A 23,346-nucleotide genomic window follows, 5' to 3' on the forward strand; every position below is an offset into this window, starting at 1 on the left:
TTTCTTTCATGCATATTATTTGGGGTGGGGGTTGAAATAAAATGGTTGTATCACAACCATAATAAGCCCTCCAGAGCTTTTAAATGTTTGATTGTCTTTAGAGAAAATGCTTCTTCTAAAGCATGTTGAAGGTTTGTGACCCCTTGAAACATTTCAGTTTTGGTTTAGACCCTTGTGGGGGTGGGGCTTTGGTTTGTTTGTTGTAAATATATTAATTTAAACTTTTAATGGCTTTGAATTGACCCATAGCATCCAACCAACTCCCGAGTCATATTTAAACTGTCCAATAGCATCTGCAAATTCCTGAAGTTTTATTTCATTTCATATTAATCAGAACTCACCCACCCACCTCCCTTACCATGGGTGCACACCAATCAAATTTATCCCTATGGCAACAACGATAAGTAGTCACAGTTAGCTTCGCTATTCAGTGGGGGTGTGGTTAAAACCATTCAGGTCAACAGGATTAGTCAACTCTATTGTACTCAAACACATGTCTGAACCATCCCTGTTTGTTTTACTGTTGTAAGCAGAGTCAGGATGAGATCTACCCTGACATTTGGTGGTGAGTTGTGGAAAAGAACGTCAGGGGTTGATCTCGTTTGCACAGGCACACGCACCCCGCCTAGCATGAGCCCACAGTAGCCCAAATGATCACTTTGGCTGCTGTGGGAACCCCAGTTTCTCTGTTACTGAGGCAGAAAGAATAAAGTGTTGTTATCCTGATTATGTGAATCAAGGACAGTGGACCTGTACTTGGCCTTTTATGGCAGAGGGACTCGCCATCAACTAAGTAGCACTCGCTAGGCAGGGGACGTGGGTTCCAAAACTCAGCAAATTGAGAAAGGCTGGGGAGAGGTATTTGTACCTGGTGAGCCCCAGACACTAATTCTATCTCTTCTTCCTGTCTCCACTGTGAAATGTTAGTGCTAATTTTGATTCCATGCAGAGTCTGATTACAGACTGCAGAGCTGAATTCACTTTGGGCTAATGGTGAACCAGCACTGAGTCCTCCCTACTACTTAACACAGTAAGTGGTGATTTTAGCTTGTAGTAGGGGAGCCTCAGTGCCCCATTGGCTGAGGGCTTGAGCCAGTTTTGCATTGTGTTATTGGAATGGAGTTCCTAGCAACTGAACGCAGCTCTTGTTGCTGCCAACTCTGATGGGCAGAATGGTTACACTATAAACACATTTTTAGGATTTTTCTCCTCCCACAACATACATTTCAGCTTTTTGCTGTAAATGGGTCTTTTTTACACAAAACCACAAAAGTTAGATTCTCACAAACCATTTTTTTTATTTAAAAGACATACAGCTCCTTGAAAACAAACCAAGAGGCTCCATTAAAACTTTTAGCTCACTTAAGGGCCAGAGACCTTCTAACAGAAATGCAGATAGTCACAAAGCCCTTTTCAATAGATGTTTTTTAAATTTACATATTTAAATTGACAAATTTACATATAAAGTTGAAGTCTAAATCACACAGTCATGGTGCCGTTGGGCTGGGGCATCTATGACATAGCCCTCACAATCTTCAAAAAGCTTTTCCCTAAGACAGTTATTAAGAACAGCATAAATAGCAATGCATACAATAGTCCACATAAATTTTTACACTCACAATGTGGCACTGGCTCAGCGAGTTCCATGCCAAACCTTCTCTTAAACTCCTTATAACCTTCATCCTCGAAGTCCTCTTCAACAATTTTTAGCGGCGTTCAGCAAAAACAAGGCGGGCCCGGTTCATCTTTGCTGCTTGATGCAACGTTGTCCAGGGCCTCCGGGTCCTCTAGAAAGGCATCATCGAGCTGTCTCAGACAAGAAACAAGTGTAAGTTCTCACTGCTTGTTTTTTACATTTACACAACCCCAGGTTCCTAACCTCATTACACCTCATCATCAACTGTTGCTTCTTAATCATTCATTTACCTGAGCGATGTCTTTTCCATTCAGCTTGTCCGCCGGTAACTCCCCCAAGCAATGATCGCCTTCCTCCTCCAGGGTGGTGGACAATGAGTGGCCGCCATGCTCATTGGTGTGTCTCGTGAATGGTTGGGCTTTGGGTTCAGGTTCTGGCGTATCCATCAATGGCTGGGCCAAAGGAATCCCCTTGGCTGTTCCCTCATCCTCTTCAGAACTGTTGCTGCTGTAGCACTTTCTCCACATAAGTCCAAAGGTTCGCGGGGCTAAAACAAAGTCTGAAGTTCTCAGGGGGGTGGTAAAGGAGTCCACGTTTCCTCTCAGCCTTTCCACAATTTCTGAAACATGTCGTCTTGGTAAGAGATAGCCTCCTCTGTCCAGCTCTGGGACTTGTGGGGTGATGGTGCGGCACTCTGATTGGCAGAGGGCATTGGGAGGAGTTCTTAGAGGGGTCACACAACCCTCTTCTGGGTGGTCACCCCATCCCAGAACCTGCCCTGTTTTGGTCAAATCTCCTTTCAGGGCAGTCCTCTGCAGCCGAAACCCATCGCGACTGGTAGAGGGTGGTGGGAGGAGTTCCTAGAGGGGTCACACGAACCACTTCTGGATGGTCACCCAGCCCCAGAATTCCCCCCAATTGGTCTAATCTCCTCTCAGGGTGCTCTCTAGTGGCTGAAGCCCCTCCCGATTGGTAGAGGGCAGTGGGAGAAGTTCTTAGAGGGGTCACACAAACCCCGGAACTCCCCCTGGTTGGTTAAATCTTCTCTCGGGGTGTTCCTATCGGGGCAAAATCTATCCTGATTGGTATAGTGGAAGGAGTTCTTAGAGGGGTCACATGACACACCTTGCTTCCGGTCATGTGTCCTCCTTGACACCCAGAAGTAATACCCCCATGCGGTGAGGCTTCTGATGACCAGTGGGCAGGGCTTATTGGGTCAAGAGGTGGGGTTAAGTTTTGATTGACAGTAGGGCCCTTATACTCCTCGCTCCCGCTACCCAAAAATGGAAGAAGACAGAGACAACTATAATCCTGGGCAGTATTCGCCGTTGTCCTACTGCTCAGATGCTGTAAGTGAGAGAAGGATCAGGCCCTGTAAAGTAGCCTGGGTTGATTTTTATTACTCAAAGCGTTTTTATTACACATCAGGACATCTAGTCATTCTGATGGACATGCAGCCTCTGGACAAGCTCATTGATAAGCATGTACATTATACTGCTTGCTCAGGGGTCATTGCTATAGTAACAGCCAAGTACTGGCCCAGATCCTCAAATACACCTGAGCTCTAGACTCTGGGCTGTTCTAAATTACGCTGTCTTGTAACAGCCATTGCTACACTGGAGATAGCTGTAGCACAACGCACACTGTGTGTGCCATCTTCTGTTCCCAGCTCACACACCATATACTTGGGTAGGAAGCTAGGAGTTGGTGACATACAGCCAGCTACACTGGCTGTACACTCTCTATGCTGGTTCTCTGGGTGTTAGGGATTTGCACATGCTGGGGAATTCCTAGCTGCCTCTTAGGGCAGCTTTATGGCTACTTAGCCCTGCTCCACTGCAACATAGGGCAGCAAAAGGGTGACTTTACAACTAACCCCACCCCTATTAATGCACCTACCCGTGGTTGTTAGGAGTCTGAGTTCAGGTATCCGGGTTTGGAAAACCCACTCCCCTGGCATAAAGTTGTCTAATGGCAACCAAAGGCCAAATATGCCTTTAAACATCAGTCCCCTTGTTTTTCAAATATCTATTTGAAACACCACAAAGCTGATAGAGATTTAAGTGCCCTAATCAGCACCTCTGCAGGTGGCTATAATGGGTATTTAGGCATCTACCTGCAGATTTTAGTGCTTAACTTTAGCCACCCAAGGCCTTTGTATTTGTCTTGCCCAAGCCTATGAGTTGCTGAGTGTTCTCAAACTCCCACTGATGTTATTGGGAGATAAGGATGCTCTGCCCTTCAGAGAAGGCGCTCAGCAGATATAACTCATCCTCCAAAGTTAGCTACTATGATCCTTCACCTCATATCAAAAGGTCACTGAATGGTCAGGTTTCTAGTCTCCATCACCACCTCATTCTCCAGCTTACTGTCCCCTTGGGTGCAGGGCTTGTGAGGATTCACCAGGCAGCAGTTAGCAGAGGAGGGCGAAAGGCAGAGGGAGTTTGGGGTGTAATTGCTTATAGTTCTCAATGGGGAGACAACGTTCCTGTAACAGTTGAATATTGGAAGGAAACCAATAGAGACCCCTGTTGAATTGACACATTCTGCTAATTCAAAAGTGACTCTATTAAGTAATATGGGTTCCCCTAATCTTGTAGTGTTTCCTGTTTTGGTGATTGTTTTCTATACCGTATCCAGCAGCTTATTCCCAGTCTATGTTTTCATTTTGTTATTCCCTAGTATTCTGCACTCTGTTTATGTGTATTAAGGGGCACTGGACAAATACTGATGACTCTTCACATTTCTTTTTCAGGTGCTGGCCATGTATCTCACAAACAAGATCATATGTAAATAACCCAGCTCTGGATTTTGTATATACTGTGTACATATTTCCTATTAAACTGTTTGAAGTATCTGTTTCAATTGCTCAGAGGCCTGATTTCGTCTTTCAGAGAATTGGGGCTTCCTCAATGTCCTCTGTAACCATGATGTGGGGGCTTCCTCCTTTGCCCTTTCTCCGTGGAGCTGGACGAAGACCTCAGCTCAGCGCCTCTCTGGGGTCTCTAACCACTCTTCCGCAGTCCCCACAAAGCTAGATCTAATCCCTGTAGTTAGTGGCCTGGGGTTTGGTTCTTAATCATATTCTCATCTTTGTTTTTCTGGGAGTTCAGTGTTGCTGATGAATTCTGGGTTGTAAGTGGGATGGACTGTGTTCTGGTGAGTTATCCTCCCTCCTGTCTAGCCTATTTGTGGGTCAGAAGGCTATCTGTGAACAGCGTCTGTTTACTTACAGACTTAGGCTCGGTGCCTGTAATAGTGTGTGAGGGAAGGCATCTCTGCTTTTCTACGCCAAGTCCCTGTTTGTGAACTGCAAGACTTTATCGGAGAGGAACCATTGGATTCCCTAGCTTCCCCCACTGCACTACAAGGGAACGACTGTCATTGGGTATCTCTGACAGGGTATGTCCTGCTGTGCTCACTGGTCTTGTGGCTTCTTAAGGGCCAGCTCCTTTTGTTAATAATTCACATTGGACTAGAGCTGGGTGAAGGCTGATGGGGCATTCACTGAGGGGCTCACCAGTTAAACTCCACAGTTCAGAGAGTCCTAGAAATGTAGGGCTGGGAGGGTCCTAGAAATATCATCCCATCCAGCACTATACTTAGACCGTCCCTGACAGCTCTTTGTCCAATGGGTTCTTAAAAACCTCCAATCATGGGGATTCCACAACCTCCCTTTGAAGCCTATTCCAGAACTTAACTATCTTTATAGTGAGAAAGTTTTTCCGAATATCTAACTTAAATCTCCCTTGCTGCAGATTAAGCTGATACCTACTTCTCCTACGTCCAGTGCACATGGAGAACAGTTGAGCGGGGTCCTTTTTATAACAGTCCTTAACATATTTGAACATGGTTTGAACATATTTGAGGGTTGGCTAAGATAAAGAGGCCCCTGGAGGAGAGAAAGCAGGTTACAGGGGTATGTGTGCAGCTTTCTTGGGGTGCCCAGGCTCTGAGTCACTTTGTTACCCATCCGGCGAGAGGAAGATTTTCTCAGGGAGCTGATATCTAGTTGAGCATAACACCACCGGTCTGTTAGCCAGCCTACCAATCTCCACAGGGCTCTGCCAGCCCTTGCTCCACTTTGCACGGTAACAGTAATGGCACTGCAGCCCCCAAGCCCCTCTGAAAGTGTCCCCCAGTAGCATCAGATTACTGTCACAGGACACTCACAGAAATTACCGGGGAATAGAATCTAAACAGCTTGATTGGTACAGCTCAGGATCAGATCTTTATAACCTCACAGCACTGAGACATATATATAGTGGATAATCCTAAATTCGTTACCAAAGATTAAGATTTAAGAGGTAGTGAGTCAAGATCATGGAAACAGAACTGGTTACATATAAAATGAAAATCACAACATGCTTCTTAGAGTCTAAAATCAATTATTACGGCAGTTTTTCACCTAAAGCAATCTCCCAGCAGCATTAACCAACATGCCTGGGATCCAACGTTCCTGAGGAAAGAAAAGGGCTTTTTGCAGGCTGTTCCCAGATGTGCCCGTTACTTTGGGGTAGGTTCATTTATCAGGTTATTCTTCTGGGGAGGGGCTTCTGTAATTCTATTAACGTGCTGTGAAAGTCACTTGTGTGTTCACATGGAGCTCTGCTCCTTCCTTCTGCAAGTCCCCTCCCAATGGAGCTCTCCTGCAGGACCTTGATTCCCCAGGGCTGGGTTCTTCCAGCCTTAGAACTGGATGAACATGTGCACACACACACTAGCAGAGCAAGTCTGAGAGGACCAGGTCAATCAGCACTCTCCAGCTGATCCCCTCATGTGTTCCTGTACTCAATGGGCTGGGTTAAGCAGCACTTTCAAGCTGGTACCCTTATGTGCTCCTGGTCTCAATAGGCTGGATTGAGCTCCACTTTCAGCTGCTCCTCCCACCCATGTTCCCCAAGTTTAACACATCCCTATCACGCATTCACATTACAATTGTACTGGTAGTAACCCACTTGATGAGCAAACCCCACAGTATATTTTGGGGTACTACAGGGATCTTTAGCTTAGGTACAAGAAGCGTCGCTGCAGAGTAAATGGGGGAAGCTAAAATACAAAAGAGTAAAATTCAGAGAGAGAGAGAAAAGCAACCAGCTGAACCATAAAAGTCATTGATTGAATCATAGTGATAACCACACCAGGAGGGCTAAACAAACACAACAGTTACATTTTAAAGGTTAATACCTGAGGTAGGAAAGAAAACAGAGTGAGATGGATCTCACCCACTCCATGAGGCTTGAACTGGTCGGGGTTCCCAGGTGATGGTGGTAGCTCAGGGTCCTGAGTGCTGGAGACAGGCAGAGCCCCCAGCACGATCAGTCAGTAGATGAAATCCTGGTGGAACTGATGCAGAGTTTGGGTCTATACATCAGAACCCTTACCTGGGCATAGGTAGCGGGTTTTGTAGAGAAATGCCTATTTGGAAATCTGGCTCTCCTGAAGGGTAGACCCCAGTGCTATGTTTACACAGCCAGGGCTCTGACTCACGTTTAAGACCAAGCCCCACTTCTGTCCACATAGAAGTTAGTTTGACTCAGGCTTGGAGAGCCTGCTAGGAGTGGGTCAGAGCTGAAGTCCAACCAAACGTTTTGTAGTGTGGAGGCAGCTCAGCTCCATGTCACCAGACTCGGGTGTGGAGAGTCAGCCAACACCATCTAACAATCCCCAGGGACTGTGCTTCCCAGCCCTTCAATTCCAAAACTTGCCACTTGCGTCCCAGGAACTTTATGTAACATGGGGATACTGATAATGGCCTCCTTTGTAAAGGACATTGAGACCTTCTGAGGAAATGAGCTACAGAAGAGGTAGGTAGTCCTAGGGTGCAGGTCCAACACAGGCTGGTCTGGCCCCTCTCCTCAACAAGGGGTCAGCTGCTGCTCTGGATCTGAAAGGCTCTTGGTATCTCCTCAACCATAAGGCCTTGTAATGTCCTAGTGACCTGGACATCAGTTATTCCTTCCCTTGAGAATCCTCCCTTAAGACTGGAGACTGGCCACTTCCCAGGGCTTTGGGAGATGAGTCAGAGCTGCGGGACACCAGTGTGGTGCTGAGGTGGGCCAGCTACTGCTCTCATTTACCCGGGTGCAGGGCAGGAGTAACTCTACTGAAATCAATGGGGTTACGCCTAATTTTTCTGTGGAATATTCCAGCTGCTGGGGGTGGTTCCAACAGGGTTCCCACACCCAGGAAAGACAGAGCCTGCTCCCTTCCCCCACCTCGAGGAGCAGCAATCAGCTGTTTGTAATGAACCAGCAACTTCCTCTCCCATGTGAAGGCTGCAGTGTCTGGAGCTGGGCGGGAGCAGGGAGGTGTTTCAGACACACAAGGCTCCGCTTTCCCTCCACGTTCTTCATTGCTGTGTAGAGGGGGGTCGGACTGAGCTCCCCTCTGACGTGGAGTGATGAGCTGGGGGAACAGACTCCAGGAGCAGACTGTGTTTGCCTAAGCACCCTACTGTGCCTAGGAACTCAGCAGAGGGAACTGCTTTGCCAAAGTGACCCTTTTGGCTGGAGTTGGGTTACAAATCACTTTAGTAGGGAGTGCAGGGGAATGGCAGGTTGTCACCCTGACTGTGTGAGGAAAGGGCAGCAGAACGGTGCTTAGCCTGCCCTGATTGACCCTCACTTGCTAAGCAGGGGGGTAGAGATGCCAAATCCCCTGAGAGTGAGAGAGAAAGAGGGTCTGGACAGGTGTCTGTATCCTGGGTGTGGGCTCTGCCTAAAGAGTCCTAGATGCCATTTCACCCTCTCCCTCCCCATTGTGTAAAGGCAGAGCTGAGCAGACACACTGATATAGGTCTGTAGCTCAGACCAGACCTCACTTGTATACGTGGTGGTGGCAGCAGCAGCCGAGGCATTTCTCAACATCATCTCCCCACCTCCCACCCCTCTGGCGGGAGTTGAACTCACATGAATGCTCTGAACTCTGGGCCTTCGCCAACTAAAGACAGCAGCTGTGAGGGGGGTGCAGGGGAAGGGAAGCCTAAAGGCAGGTTAAAGGAGCATTTGTTGGACTTCCACACCGCAAGGGGAGAAACTGCGGCAAAGGGCACTGCCCAATATATTCTGAGGTAGGAGTTTGCTCGTGGCTAAGGCTACTGTGATGTCACAATTAGCTCTGTCCCCCAATAATCCCCAGCCCAGAATAGACCCTTAATGGCCTCCACTTAATGTTTTTCATCAGTGATACAAGTTTATATATTATTCTTCTAACTCCAGGTATAGAAATAACACATGCAAACTAATAGTATGAACACACTTAGCAGATTACAAGCTGTCTAAAGACACCATAGAAGGGGTATTTAGCGTAAAGTATATACCAGTTTTGTCATATTCCTAAGCATATTTCCATAAAGCATATGGAGCGCAATGTCACAGGGCTCCAGCTGGTTCGGTTTTGTATTGGAACTCCTAGGTATTGACCCCGGCCCTGGTTGCTGCCGACTCCGCCTGGCAGAAGGGTTAGTCCTGGCAAGAAAAGCAGAAAAATGACAGTAGGTTCCAAGTCCACTGAGAGTGTAAAGTGCGAACTGGTGGGTTGTCTCTGGGAGGCGACACACAAAGACCCTGGATCCTGACCCATAGGGATAATGGAGCCAAGAGAAATTCTTAACGGTGCTGACTGCCCATTGGGGATGATCCGTCTGCACTGACAAGGTTTCAGTCCCAGGGGACAATCTGATATAATCAGATCATTACACCACAAGAGCCAATGCCTGCCTAGTCCACAGTGAGTGACCCCTGGAGCTCCCAGGAGAGCCAAGGGAAGGCAACGCAGAGGGGCCAGGACAGGACATTCTGTTCTGGTGCCTAAGACATCTAGGATACCCCTCAATAGTGACCGACTCTCACTGACACTTGCAGTGACGTTCCCAGCTGGCTCATAACCAATCCTGAGTCATTCGGGGGACAAAGCACCTTTACAGCAGTGATGAGACCCAGCTAGAGATGACTGTGTCATAGGCTGGTATTGGAGCAGAGCAGAGGACCTCTTACCGTCTTGGTGCTGGTGGTGGACATGGACAGATCGTATGTCTGAGATTTCATGCTGAACATTCGGAATCCCTTGATCCATCTCCTGTACTCCTGTCTCACCTGGAGAGGGAGGGACACAGTCACTGCACTATGTAACTAACACAGAGAAGATCAGACATGGCCACCGCGAGGCCGGTGAAGGTGCTGGGTGGGCGCTGACGGGCTGTGGGAATTACCTGGTGATTGAGGAGAAGATGAAGGCTCCCTGCAGGCTGTTGACGATGGTGAATAAATACGCCATGACCGCGGCTGCTGGGCCGATTTGGAGGAGACCAAGGCTCCATGTGCAGCCCAGAAGGAAGAGCTGGGCGATGGCTTTAAAGGTCAGTAACCTGGGTAAAGGCAGATGGAGAGATCCCGTTACAATAACCCTATGGAGAGCAATTGAATCATAGAATCATAGAATCTCAGGGTTGGAAGGAACCTCAGGAGGTCATCTAGTCCAACCCCCTGCTCAAAGCAGGACCAAACCCAACTAAATCATCCCAGCCAGGGCTTTGTCAAGCCTGACCTTAAAAACCTCTAAGGAAGGAGATTCAACTACCTCCCTAGGTAACCCATTCCAGTTCTTCACCACCCTACTAATGAAAAAGTTTTTCCTAATGTCCAACCTAAACCTCCCCCTCTGCAACTTGAAACCATTACTCCTTGTTCTGTCATCTTCTATCACTGAGAACAGTCTAGATCCATCCTCTTTGGAACCCCCTTTCAGGTAGTTGAAAGCAGCTATCAAATCCCCCCTCATTCTTCTCTCTGCAGACTGAACAAGCCCAGTTCCCTCAGCCTCTCCTCATAAGTCATGTGCTCCAGTCCCCTAATCATTTTTGTTGCCCTCTGCTGGACTCTCTCCAATTTATCCACATCCTCCTTGTAGTGTGGGGCCCAAAACTGGACACAGTACTCCAAATGAGGCCTCACCAGTGCTGAATAGAGGGGAATGATCACATCCCTCGATCTGCTGGAAATGCCCCTACTTATACAACCCAAAATGCCATTAGCCTTCTTGGCAACAAGGGCACACTGTTGACTCATATTCAGCTTTTCATCCACCGTAACCCCTAGGTCCTTTTCTGCAGAACTGCTGCCCAGCCATTCGGTCCCTAGTCTGTAGCAGTGCATGGGATTCTTCCATCCTAAGTGCAGGACTCTGCACTTGTCCTTGTTGAACCTCATCATATTTCTTTTGGCCCAATCCTCTAATTTGTCTAGGTCCCTCTGTATCCTATCCCTACCCTCCAGCGTATCAACCACTCCTCCCAGTTTAGTGTCATCTGCAAACTTGCTAAGGGTGCAGTCCACACCATCCTCCAGATCGTTAATGAAGATATTGAATAAAACCGGCCCCAGCACCGACCCTTGGGGCACTCCACTTGATACCGGCTGCCAACTAGACATGGAACCATTGATCACTACCCGTTGAGCCCGACCATCTAGCCAGTTTTCTATCCACCTTATCGTCCATTCATCCAGACCATACTTCTTTAACTTGCTGGCAAGAATACTGTGGGAGACTGTATCAAAAGCTTTGCTAAAGTCCAGAAATAGCACATCCACTGCTTTCCCCTCATCCACAGAGCCGGTTATCTCATCATAGAAGGCAATTAGGTTAGTCAGGCAAAACTTGCCCTTGGTGAATCCATGCTGACTGTTCCTGATCACTTTCCCCTCCTTTAAGTGGTTCAGGATTGATTCCTTGAGGACCCTCCTGGGTCAGGCGATCCGGGCAGAGTGGGGTGGAACTACCGGCCCCTGCTTTCCTATGTGGGACAGGGTTACTGTCAATGCAAACACACTGGGAATTCGTTCCCATGGATCCTAGATATGCTGTTCCCCTCCTGGAATCCTTCACACCCTCCGGTGCTAAGGACCTTCCAAACCAAGACATCTGACCCTCCAGGATTGTTTTGTTTCCTTCTCACCTGTGGTCTCTGAGGGTGGACAAATCTGCATTGAGGGAGGAGAGTCTGTTTCTCAGGATCCACAGGGTCAGCACAAAGAACATTATATTTATCTATGGGAAGAGTGGGAAATATTTCCTGTAAAACATCCCATCCGGTGCCAGTGACTCCAGCTGAGGCAGAGAACGACCCCAGGGGACCGAGCCAAACACTGCAGAACCAGGGACTCCTCATTTCTCGTGGGAATCATCCCCTCTCCTGTATTATCCCCTGGAAGCTCCTGGTCCCACCTCATGTGTGGAGCTGGCAGCACAGCCAGGGCTGAGATGGATCAATGGGATCACAGAGGCCAGAGGCTGCTCGGAGTTAAATATGGAGCCTCTCCAGTGCAGTCAGGAGTTATTTTGGGGTTACACTGGTGTAACTGAGAGCAGGATCCGGCTCAGAGATTCCAGATCCTACCTCTACAGTACTTCCTGCCACTTCCAGGCTGTAACAAATCCCCCTGCCCGCCCTCCCCAACTTCACCAGGGGGTAGGGAGGAATATGGAGGGACATTTGTTTCCGCCCTACAAAAACCACTGCAGAGCAGAGCCCTCTCCCTTCCTTGTTCCTTGGGTCATTAACTCGACTAGACCAAACTCTTCTGTCTTCATTTGGCAAAACTCCTGCTGACGTCCCTGGGAGCTGTGCCCGAGTAACGGCTGTAGGCCTGGGGATACAGCACAGGGACTAATCCCGGGACTGACTACAGCAGATGAGCCAGGTGGGACCTAACTGGTCTTTCCTTGTGATTTATGGGCCACGTTTCCCTCCCTGCTTCACTGAAATCAATGGGGTCACAGAGGTGCGAGGAGAATGGGGCCCTGTGGTTCTGTGAGGTACCCACCAGGATTATGGCACAGACTGGACCCAGGAAGCTCCAATGAAAGCCTCTGTCCAGGCTGAGCCAGCAGCTACAGGGAGGGGGGAAGAAGAAGGTGACTTTAATGAGGTTACTGCCCTTTGTCAGCCCCGGGGGCAGAGAGGGGGTGTCACAGGGCAGCTGCGTCTCAAAAGCGAGATGGATCTCAGCCTGCCTGTGACATGGCCGACTCTCTTGCGGGCACCAGGCAAACAGCCCTTCCCATGTACCTCAGCATCTCCTGCTTTCAGCCACCACTTCCTCTTCCACCTCCTCACATGACCCTTTCTGGTGGGTGGGCGCAGTATTGATGGAGGGCCAGACATGCAGCGGAGGGACATTGGCCGAGCTGCACTGAAGGAAGTGGAGCTGCTCTGATTTACACCAGCTGAGGATGTCGCCTGGGGTGTCTAGAACACGCCACACCCTGTTTTAGTGGAGTCGCTCACTTTAGAGAGGGGATGCTCAGGGATTTGCACACAGGAAGAAGGTGCATTTGTTTCCTACCCACCAGCCCCACAAACCCAGCCTGGGAGCTGGGAGTCAAGCTGGGATCTTTCTGGCTTGTTCTTCCGCATCATCAGTGGGGTGAGGAGTGTAGATGTCTGACAGGTGGTCAACTCAACTACAGCGCTCGGGGCAGCTTAGTGTCCCTGGGGATGGGAAGGGTCCCAAGGGGACATTCAGCTCCCAGGGAGGGCGAGCCAGGAAATCTAGGTTCAAGTCAGATCTGGGGTGAGCCGGACAAGCACATGGAAGCCACATCCCAGCTCCCCTTAGGGATGGGCGCTGCACGTACTGTTCGGAAGTTCCGTAGCCACCAGGATTCACCGCTGCAGAAATAGCCACCACCAGGGCTGGGAATCCGTAGCCGAACGGGTACATGAATCTCTTCTTGAACCGGCTGGCGCTGGTGTAATTCAGGACCTGCAGGTTCCTGACGGTGAGGAAGAGGTGCAGCCCCTCCAGGAACATCCAGCTGAAGCAGGCCAGGAAGAGGTAGTGCAGGAGGCCAGCAATGACAGCACACGCCACCTGAGGAAGACAGAGAGCCCAGGGACACTGCGTTGGGGAAGGGAAATGCTGAGTATGGGGGAGACCTGCTGTGGGGGGTCACACCTGGATTCCTGCTAGCACAGCTCTCCAGGTACAGCGCTCCGTGACCCAGAGACGGCAGGTTCCTCGGTCTATTGAGGGTCCTGCGGGTGCACATTGCTGATCCAGGAAGGGAGCAAAGATTAGTGGTTAGAGCAGGGGAGCAGGGCTCAGGGGATCCAGGTTCTGTTCCCAGCCCTGCCACAGAGTCACTGGGTGACCTTGGGCAAGTCACGTAGGAGAGGAATTGAGGCACAGGGAGACTGTGACATAGGGATAGAACTGGCTGAACTCCAGGGGTTGGGGACACTCAGAGCACTGTGCCCAGTGTGAAGGGGCCTAACGGGGTGGAACCATCCCTGTGGGAATCCCCCCATGTCCTGCACAGCCCAGAATCCAGGGAGCACAAGGGGTTCAAAGCCACACACCCCAGCCCTGCTGCAAGTGGAGGAACAGAGCAGGGGAGAATCAGGCCGTACCTGAGTGCGGATGCGGGTCACCGTGGTGAGGAAGAACAGGTCGGCCAGGAAGAGGCAGAGGCAGAGCTGCAGGTGGAGGGAGGTGCTGACGTTGCGGATGGAGCGGCACAGGAGGAAGGTGAGGATGGCCAGGAAGAGGCACAGCAGGGAGAGGGTCAGTCCCATGTAGGTGATGATGGTCAGTGGGTAGCTCTCCTGAAACACAGCAAAGGGAGAATCACCAGTGACCCCAGCCCAGCCCCCTCGGCTCCGACTCAGCCTTTTCCCCAGCAAAGCCTCCAGTCGCTCCAGGGAGAGCTTTGCCCACGGCTGAGGGCAGAGCTCAGGGTCCAGCCCTGTGACCCGAGTCTCATGGTGAGATACTGTCACTGTGGTGGGAGCCATTAGGACGGCGAAGCTGGAGAGATGGTCACAGCTGCAGGTGGTGTGAGTGCTGTTCCTGTGCACGGCGGTGCAGCCGTCCGGAGACCAGCTGCTGCTCTCGGCCACCACTTTCCAGTAGACGCAGAGAGTCTCTTCCTCCTCTTTTTTGGCCTGGAAACACAACAGAATCATCCTCATCCTCACGGGACCACAGAACGTTGTTTCTGTTATCACATGTCTATAGCAAACCTGAGGCCACTGACAGCTCCACGGCTCTCCCCAGGCAGCCCCCAGTGCCCACTGGAGCCATCCCGGTGACAGCGGAGAGAGAACACAGATCTTGCTGCTGCAAAAGCCCAGGCCCTGCTATTGGAGCAAAAGGGTAATAAATCCTTGCTAGCCGTTAGCACAATAAGGAATATGGCACATGGCTGAGCAGTTCCAACAGCATCCAGCAGAAGGCAGTGCTGAGTGCACACATACACATGGGCACCCTAACCACTTCATTACCGTATCTAAGTGTTTCCTGCTGATTCCCTGAACCCCACTATCTACAGAAAGTGGCTTTCCCGGTATTCCGGCTCAGGGGTGAGCTAGGCGGAGCTGTTACCCTGGAGTAGAGGTGGACACACTTTTTGGTCCGAGGGCCATATCATGGAATAGAAATTATAAGATGGGCCATGAATGCTCACAAAATTGGGGTTAGGGTGTGGGAGGGGCTGAGGGCTTTGTTTGGGGGTGCAGGCTCTGGGGTGGGGCTGCGGATGAGAGGTTTGGGAGAGTGCTCCGGGCTGGGATCAAGGGGTTTGGAGAGCGGGAGGGGGTCAGGGCTGTGGCAAGGGTTGGGGCGCCGGGAGAGCCTGAGGGGTGCAGGGGCTGAGCGGTGCTTAACTCAAGCAGCTCCCAGAAGCAGTGGCATGTCCCTACTCCAGCTCCTATGCAGAGGCGTGGCCAGGCGGCTCTGCATGCTGACCCATCCGCAGGCACCACCCCTGCAGCTCCCATTGGAGCACCGGAGGGGGCCATTGGAGCGTGTAGGAGCCGGAGTGGGGCCATGCAGTGGCTTCCGGGAGTCGTGTGGTGAGGCTCTTGACCCAGCAATGCCCTGGCCAGAGCAGAGCTGAGCCACGTGGTCTGTCTCCCCCGACTTAACACTCTGACCAGAGTGGGGCCGAGCTGTGTGGTGCGGCCCCCAACCCCAGTGGGAGCTCGTGTGCTGTCTTAAAATGGCTTCCCGTCTGGCTGCAGCCCGCAGGCTGTAGTTTGCCCACCTCTTCCCTACAGCATGTTGCACAGCCCTGTGTCGTGGTGCAACCCCCAGTAACCTCCTCCAGTAAAACAGCCCCAACGCGTCAGGAATAAGGAGGCCTCCTCTTCTCAGGACCATTGGGAGCCAGAAAGGCAGCATGGTCCAAATGCCCAGAAGGAGATGGTACCTTCTATATGCCCCTCTGGAGCCTCAGATAGGGAGCAAAGCGAGGGGATCTCCCTCCACGCACCTGTCTGTGGCGCAGGGTGAAGTTTGCGGGTCTGGAGAGGTTAATGGGTCTCCCGTCTCTGACGGCCCCACTCACCACCCTGGAGTTGAGGTGACTCTTCTCCAGCTTCCCACCAGCTGGTAGATTTCCCTCGCTGAGACGTCTCGCACTGATGATGGAGTCCAGGGTGGAGTAGGAAATAAAAGCAGCAGCCCCCACACCAGCTGGGAGAGGAGATGATCCCTCGTTAGGGAGATGGAGTCGCTATGGCAAAGAATGAGCCTGCCAGGTGCCCAGGGGTCACAGTGAGTCTGTGGCAGATCTGGGAATGGAACCCAGGATCCTGGCCACAACTCTGAAGATTTAGCCACTGGACTAACTGGCTGGAAACATCCAGCTGCAGGATGCTGAGATGAAGATACAGATTTTCTCAGCGAGACCAGGAGAGGGGCTGGCCAGGGATGAGCTTCCCCTGGTGCTGGAGGATTCGGGGCCCTGAATATGGCAGCTGAGGGTACATGTTACCCTGGTCCCCCACATTGCCATTTGGGGGTCTAGCTAGACTAGGGCATCCTTGCTCTTTCTATTCTCTGGGCCCACTTCATACCAGAGACCCTCTCATGAGCCATCTCCCCCCTGTGCCCCCAACTCCTCACTGCTCAGGGCTGAAGCTGTGGGACAGGCAGGAACGAAGGTGTCAGCTCCATGGCCACAGCCTGAGAACCACATGCTCAGCCAGCAAGGAGCACTCCAGGGCTAGAGACAGAGGCCGGGGCCGGCCTGGGGATCCATGGGGAGGAAGGGGGGAACCCAGACTGGGGTTCGGTGCCCAGGAACCGCTCTGTGCTGTGGTTTGGGCCCTGGGTGTCTCCATCCCCAGGATGGTACCTTGTGTGGCTGCCCCGGTGACTGTATTACAGTGCACGACCATCGTCTCCTCGTGAGCTCTCAGCGTGAAGACCTTGCTGTGCTGGCTGCAGTTCCCTGTGATGAGCTGCGTTTGGATAGCTGCGGGGGGTGGGGGTGAGGAATGACAGAGCCCCTCGCTGTGAAACCACTTCCCTGGAAATCTGTACATTCTGGGACAGATCCACCCCCCTCCCCCACTCCGTTTGGAGCCGGGGGGCTTCAGGGCACTTTACACTGTGGGAGGTGGTTGTTTGGTGCCCCCCCCCCCCGTGTTCCACTGATCACCCCCCATCTTCCCTCCCCCCATTCTGGCTGTGTCTCCCTGGGGATGCTGCGTCCCCAGCAGGGGGAGTAGTGGGGGTGGGGGGAGGCACCTGGCTCAGCGCGGCAGCCCCAAGTGGTGAAATGCCAAATATCACATTTAAACCCTTCTCGGGCATTGCTGTTGCTCCTGGGGACACTGGCAGGGCTGGGTTATATTTCCTGGTGCAGGGGCCGTGCTGTTCTGTGTCTGTACTGAACACAGGCTCACATCATAATGATATAAAGGCTCTAACTTCCAGTGGATTTGGGGCACAGTGTGTAACCCCGTATCTCACGGCAGGCAGCAGGTGGCGCTGAGAGCCACACGTCCCCCGTCACCCAGAGACTCTGTCGTCATGTTCTGTGTTGTCCTCTCCGGAGACCAGAGCGCAATGGCCAGCGTGGACAGTTCCACTATCTGCAGGACGAACGTTACAGCCGACACAACCTCGTCCTTGCCTCCACCCTCCAAGCGGGAGGTGCTGTTCAGGACTGAGTTGAAAGGGAGAGTCACGTTCTGGGGACAGGAAAGGAAAATCCCTGGGAGCGAGGAGTCTGGGGGTTCAGGTGTCACGTCCTGGGGGGCATCGGCATCCCAGCCTCTCCCAGTTGAGGGGGCAGAAGTACTCTCAGAGGGGGAGCTCGTTACAAAGGGGGTCCACTGAGACTGACTGAGGGCCCCACTGGCACCTGAAGTCAAATGGGGCTAGAACACTTTGTCTTTCCTTGTTTGCTCCTGCTCCCCCATCTCTCCATTACAGTTGCCAGGGAACAACATTGTCACAAGCCCACGGCTTCCTAGGCTGTCTCTATGCTGCATCCGGCAGCTGCTCAGAAATGTCTGGCAGGGCAGGGATAGAGCCCAGATCCTGCTGCCTGAAAAACCCAGGTCACTGACAGATGAGCTGAAGGAGAATCCCCATTAACTGCCCGAAGGCGGCACGCGAGCTGATTTTCAGTGGCACTCACATTGCTCTGGTCCAGGCCACCGGTCCAGGCCTGCAGTATGGCTCTGAAAGCCGGGGACTGAGGAAGAGCCAGGAGCTATTCTTGAAGACAGAGGAAGTGAAAATGTTAAGATGGATGCTTGGAGTTACAAGGATGGACCATGTTCGAAATGAGAGAATTAGGGCAAGTGAAAGTAGGACCAGTTATAGAAAAGCTGAGGCTCAGATGGTGTGGCCGTGTGACAAGAAAGTCAGAAAAACGAACAGGAAACAAGGTGCTAAACGTAGATGCAGAAGATAAGAGGAGTGGGAGACCCCCAAACTAGATGATGTCAAGTATTGGGGATAGCCGTGTTAGTTTGTATCCACAAAAACAACAAGGAGTAAGGTGGCACCTTAAAGACTAACAGATTTATTTGGGCATAAGCTTTCGTGGGTAAAATACCTCACTTCTTCAGATGCATGGAGTGAAAATTACAGATGCAGGCATTATATAGAACAGTAAGGTGATTTGCCTGCCTTGTGCAAAGGTTGCAGATCTCTCGAGGCATCTAGATTAACTTATGTGTAGTACTGGGGAGGAGCCGATGGTCGTGGTACATGTAGGTACCAATGACATAGGGAAGGGTAGGAGAGACGTCCTGGAGGCCAAATTTAGGCTGCTAAAAAAGAGACTGAAATCCAGGACCTCTATGGTGGTTTTCTCAGAAATGCTTCCAATGCCATGCGCAGGGCCAGGTAGGCAGGCAGAGGTTCAGCATCTCAATGTGTGGACGAGACGATGGTGTAGGGAGGAGGGGGTTAGATTTATTAGGAACTGGGAAAACTTTTGGGATGGGGGGAACCTATACAGGAAGGATGGACTCCACCTAAACCAAAGTGGATCCAGACTGCTGGCACTAAACATTAAAAAGGTTGTAGAGCAGTTTTTAAACTAGGAGATGGGGGAAAGCTGATTGCTGCAGAGGAGCACGTGGATCGGAGAGAGGCTTCTCTTAGAGGAGAGTCTATTGATAGAGATTCTCTAGTTTCTAGTCAGGAGCAGAGTAGGGAAGTGGATAAAGTGTGGGCCAGATCAGATGAGAAACATTCACATAAAAAAGAACCCGACACATCAGAAAACAGGTTTTTAAAGTGCTTGTACACAAATGCTAGAAGTCTAAATAATAAGATGGGTGAACTAGAGTGTCTTGTATAAAGGAGGATATTGATATAATAGTCATCACAGCAACCTGGTGGACTGAGGACAATCAATTGGACACAATCATTCCACGGTACAAAATATATCAGAAGGACAGAAAAGGTCGTGCTGGGCGGGGGGGTTTGTGAAAGAAAATGTAGAATCAAATGAAGTAAAAATCTTAAGTGAATCCACATATTCCACAGAATTTCTATGGATAGTAATTCCATGGTCTAATAAGTATATAACAGTAGGGATCTATTATTGACCACCTGACCAGGACAGCAATAGCGATGATGAAATGCTAAGAGAAATTAGAGAGGCTATCAAAATAAAAGCAGCAAAGAATCCTGTGGCACCTTATAGACTAACAGATGTTTTGCAGCATGAGCTTTCGTGGGTGAATACCCACTTCTTCGGATGCAAGCATCCACGAAAGCTCATGCTGCAAAACATCTGTTAGTCTATAAGGTGCCACAGGATTCTTTGCTGCTTCTACAGAACCAGACTAACACGGCTACCCCTCTGATACTATCAAAATAAAGAACACAATAATAGTGTGGGGTTTCAATTATCCCCATATTGACTGAGTACGTGTCACCTGGGGACAAAATGCAGAGACAAAATTTCTCGATACTTTAAATGACTGCTTCTTGCAGCAGCTGGTACGGCAACCCACAAGGGGAGAGGCAACTCTCGATTTAGGCCTGAGTGGAAGGCAGGATCTGCTCCAAGAAGTAACTATAACAGGACCACTTGGAAAGAGTGACCATAATATAATATATTTTAACATTCCTGTGGTGGGAAGAACACCTCAGCAGCCCAACACTGTGGCATTTAATTTTAGAAAGGGGAACTATGAAAAAATGAGGAGGTTAGTTGAGGGACATTGTCAAAGGCTTTCTGGAAATCTAAGTATTGAATTCTTTGCTTCAGTCTTCACTGCTGAGGATGTTGGGGAGATTCCCTAACCTGAGCCATCTTTTGCAGGTGACAAATCTGAGGAATTGTCACAGACTGAAGTGTCACTAGAGGAGATGTTGGAATTAATTGATAAACTTAACAGTAACAAGTCACAGGGACCAGATGGCATTCACCCAAGAGTTCTGAAAGAAATCAAGTGTGAAATTGCGGAACTATTAACTATGGTTTGTAACCTGTCCTTTAAATCGGCTTCTGTACCCAATGACTGGAAGATAGCTAATGTTACACCAATATTTTAAAAGGGCTCTAGAGGTGATCCCGGCAGTTACAGACTAGTAAGTCTAACGTCAGTATGGGACAAATTAGCTGAAACAATAGTAAAGAATAAAATTATCAGACACATAGAAGAACATAAATCGTTGGGCAAAAATCAACATGGCTTCTGTAAAGGGAAATCGTGTCTTACTAACCTATTAGAGTTCTTTGAAGGGGTCAACAAACATGTGGACAAGGGGGATCCAGTGGACATAGTGTACTTAGATTTCCAGAAAGCCTTTGACAAAGTCCCTCACCAAAGGCTCTTACGTAAATTAAGTTGTCATGGGATAAGAGGAAGATCCTCTCATGGATTGAGAACTGGTTAAAAGACAAGGAACAAAGGGTAGGAATTAATGGTAAATTTTCAGAATGGAGAGGGGTAACTGGTGGTGTTCCCCAAGGGTCAGTCCCAGGACCAATCCTATTCAACTGGAGAAATGGGTATGGAGAAATGATCTGGAGAAAGAGGTAAACAGTGAGGTAGAAAATTTGCAGATGATACTAAACTGCTCAAGATAGTTAAGACCAAAGCAGACTGTGAAGAACTTCAAAAAGATCTCACAAAACTAAGTGATTGTGCAACAAAATGGCAAATGACATCTAATGTGAATAAATGTAAAGTAATGTACATTGGAAAAAAAATAACCCCAACTATACATACAATACCGTAGAATCATAGAATCATAGAATATTAGGGTTGGAAGGGACCTCAGGAGGTCATCTAGTCCAACCCCCTGCTCAAAGCAGGGCCAATTCCCAACTAAATCATCCCAGTCAGAGCTTTGTCAAGCCTGATCTTAAAAACCTCTAAGAAAGGAGATTCCCTAGGTAACACATTCCAGTGCTTCACCACTCTGAGTGAAAAAGATTTCCTAATATCCAGCCTAAACCTCCCCCACTGCAACTTGAGACCATTACTCCTTGTTCTGTCATCGGGTACCACTGAGAACAGTCTAGATCCATCCTCTTTGGAACCTCCTTTCAGGTAGTTGAAAGCAGCTATCAAATCCCCCCTCATTCTTCTCTTCTGTGGACTAAACAATCCCAGTTCCCTCATCCTCTCCTCATAAGCCATGTGCTCCAGACCCCAAATCATTTTTGTTGCCTTCTTGTAGTGTGGGGCCCAAATCTGGACACAGTACTCCAGATGAGGCCTCACCAATGTCGAATAGAGGGGAATGATCATGTCCCTCGATCTGCTGGCAATGCCCCTACTTACACAGCCCATAATGCCATTAGCCTTCTTGGCAACAAGGGCACACTGCTGACTCATATCCAGTTTCTCGTCCACTGTAACCCCTAGGTCCTTTTCTGCAGAACTGCTTCCTAGCCATTCGGTCTCTAGTCTATAGCAGTGGATGGGATTCTTCCGTCCTAAGTGCAGGGCTCTGTACTTGTCCTTGTTGAACCTCATCAGGTTTCTTTTGGCCCAGTCCTCTAATTTGTCTAGGTCCCTCTGTATCCTATCCCTACCCTCCAGCGTATCTATCACTCCTCCAAGTTTAGTGTCATCTGCAAACTTGCTGAGAGTGCTGTTCACGCCATCCTCCAAACATTAATGAAGATATTGAACAAAACCGGCCCCAGGACCGACCTTTGGGGCACTCCACTTGAAACCAGCTGCCAACTAGACATGGAGCCATTGATCACTACCCGTTGAGCCCGACGATCTAGCCAGCTTTCTATCCACCTTATAGTCCAATCGTACAGCCCATACTTCTTTAACTTGCAATACAATATGATGGGGGCTAATTTAGCTACAACTAATCAGGAAAAAAATCTTGGAGTCACCGTGGATAGTTTTCTGAAGACGTCCACGCAGTGTGCAGCAGCAGTCAAAAAAGCAAACAGGATGTTAAGACTCATTAAAAAAGGGATAGAGAATAAATTGGAGAATATCTTATTGCCCTTATATAAATCCATGGTACGCCCACATCTTGAATACTGGGTACAGATGTACTGGCATTAGAAAAGGTTCAGAGAAGGGCAACTAAAATGATTAGGGGTTTGGAATGGCTCCCATATGAGGAAAGATTAAAGAGCTTAAGACTTTTCAGCTTGGAAAAGAGGAGACTAAGGAGCAATATGATAGAGGTCTATAAAATCATGAGTGATGTGGAGAAAGTGAATAAGGAAAAGTTATTTACTTGTTCCCATAATACAAGAACTAGGGGCCACCAAATGAAATTAATGGGCAGTAGGTTTAAAACAAATAAAAGGAAGTTCTTCTTCACACAGCACACAGTCAACCTGTGGATCTCCTTGCCTGAGGAGGTTGTGAAGGCTAGGACTATAACGGGGTTTAAAAGAGAACTAGATAAATTCATGGAGGTTAAGTCCATTAATGGCTATTAGCCAGGATGGGCAAGGAATGGTGTCCCTAGCCTCTGTTTGTCAGAGGGTGGAGATGGATGGCAGGAGGGAGATCACTTGATCATTACCTTAGGTTCACTCCCTCTGAGGCACCTGGCACTGGCCACTGTCGGCAGACAGGATACTGGGCTGGACGGACCTTTGGTCTGACCCAGTATGGCAGTTCTTATGGAGTAAACCCAGATCCAGAGCTAGTGGTAAATCCAGGCCAATGCTCTGAGAGTCAAGGGAGAGCTGCACCGGGGGATGCAATCAGAGGGGTGTGTGTGGTGCATGTGCTCTCTTGTATGCAGGCATGCTTGCATTTATGTTCCTAAGTGTGTGCATGGGGATGTGTGTTCCAGTTGGCAGGGCCGGCTCCAGACCCCAGCATGCCAAGCAGGCGCGTGGGGCGGCATTGTCGGCGCAGGGCGGCATTTGGCTCCGGTGGACCTTCCGCAGTCATGCCTGCGGGAGCTCCACTGGAGCCCCGGGACGAGCAGACCTGCTGCAGGCATGACTGC

At 49.8% G+C, this 23,346-nt stretch overlaps 1 protein-coding gene across 1 annotated transcript in view; it reads right to left on the bottom strand.

The window, feature by feature from the left end:
• Positions 1–9,019: 9,019 nt before the first annotated feature.
• Positions 9,020–23,346, bottom strand: part of LOC120393228 (adhesion G protein-coupled receptor E3-like) — a 37,955-nt gene continuing 23,628 nt past the window's right edge. The window contains exons 12-21 of the mRNA XM_039517797.1: positions 17,441–17,807; positions 16,778–16,897; positions 15,911–16,113; positions 14,049–14,582; positions 13,274–13,509; positions 12,460–12,526; positions 11,592–11,683; positions 9,849–10,004; positions 9,634–9,732; positions 9,020–9,105 (exon numbers count right to left, since the gene is read on the bottom strand). Of these exons, the coding sequence (XP_039373731.1) occupies positions 9,729–9,732; positions 9,849–10,004; positions 11,592–11,683; positions 12,460–12,526; positions 13,274–13,509; positions 14,049–14,582; positions 15,911–16,113; positions 16,778–16,897; positions 17,441–17,807 (1,779 nt within the window). The 3' untranslated portion in view covers positions 9,020–9,105; positions 9,634–9,728. The remainder of the gene's footprint in view (positions 9,106–9,633; positions 9,733–9,848; positions 10,005–11,591; positions 11,684–12,459; positions 12,527–13,273; positions 13,510–14,048; positions 14,583–15,910; positions 16,114–16,777; positions 16,898–17,440; positions 17,808–23,346) is intronic.

Source organism: Mauremys reevesii, unplaced genomic scaffold (genome assembly GCF_016161935.1).
Source record: "Mauremys reevesii isolate NIE-2019 unplaced genomic scaffold, ASM1616193v1 Contig17, whole genome shotgun sequence".
NCBI classification, from domain to species: Eukaryota; Metazoa; Chordata; order Testudines; family Geoemydidae; genus Mauremys; species Mauremys reevesii.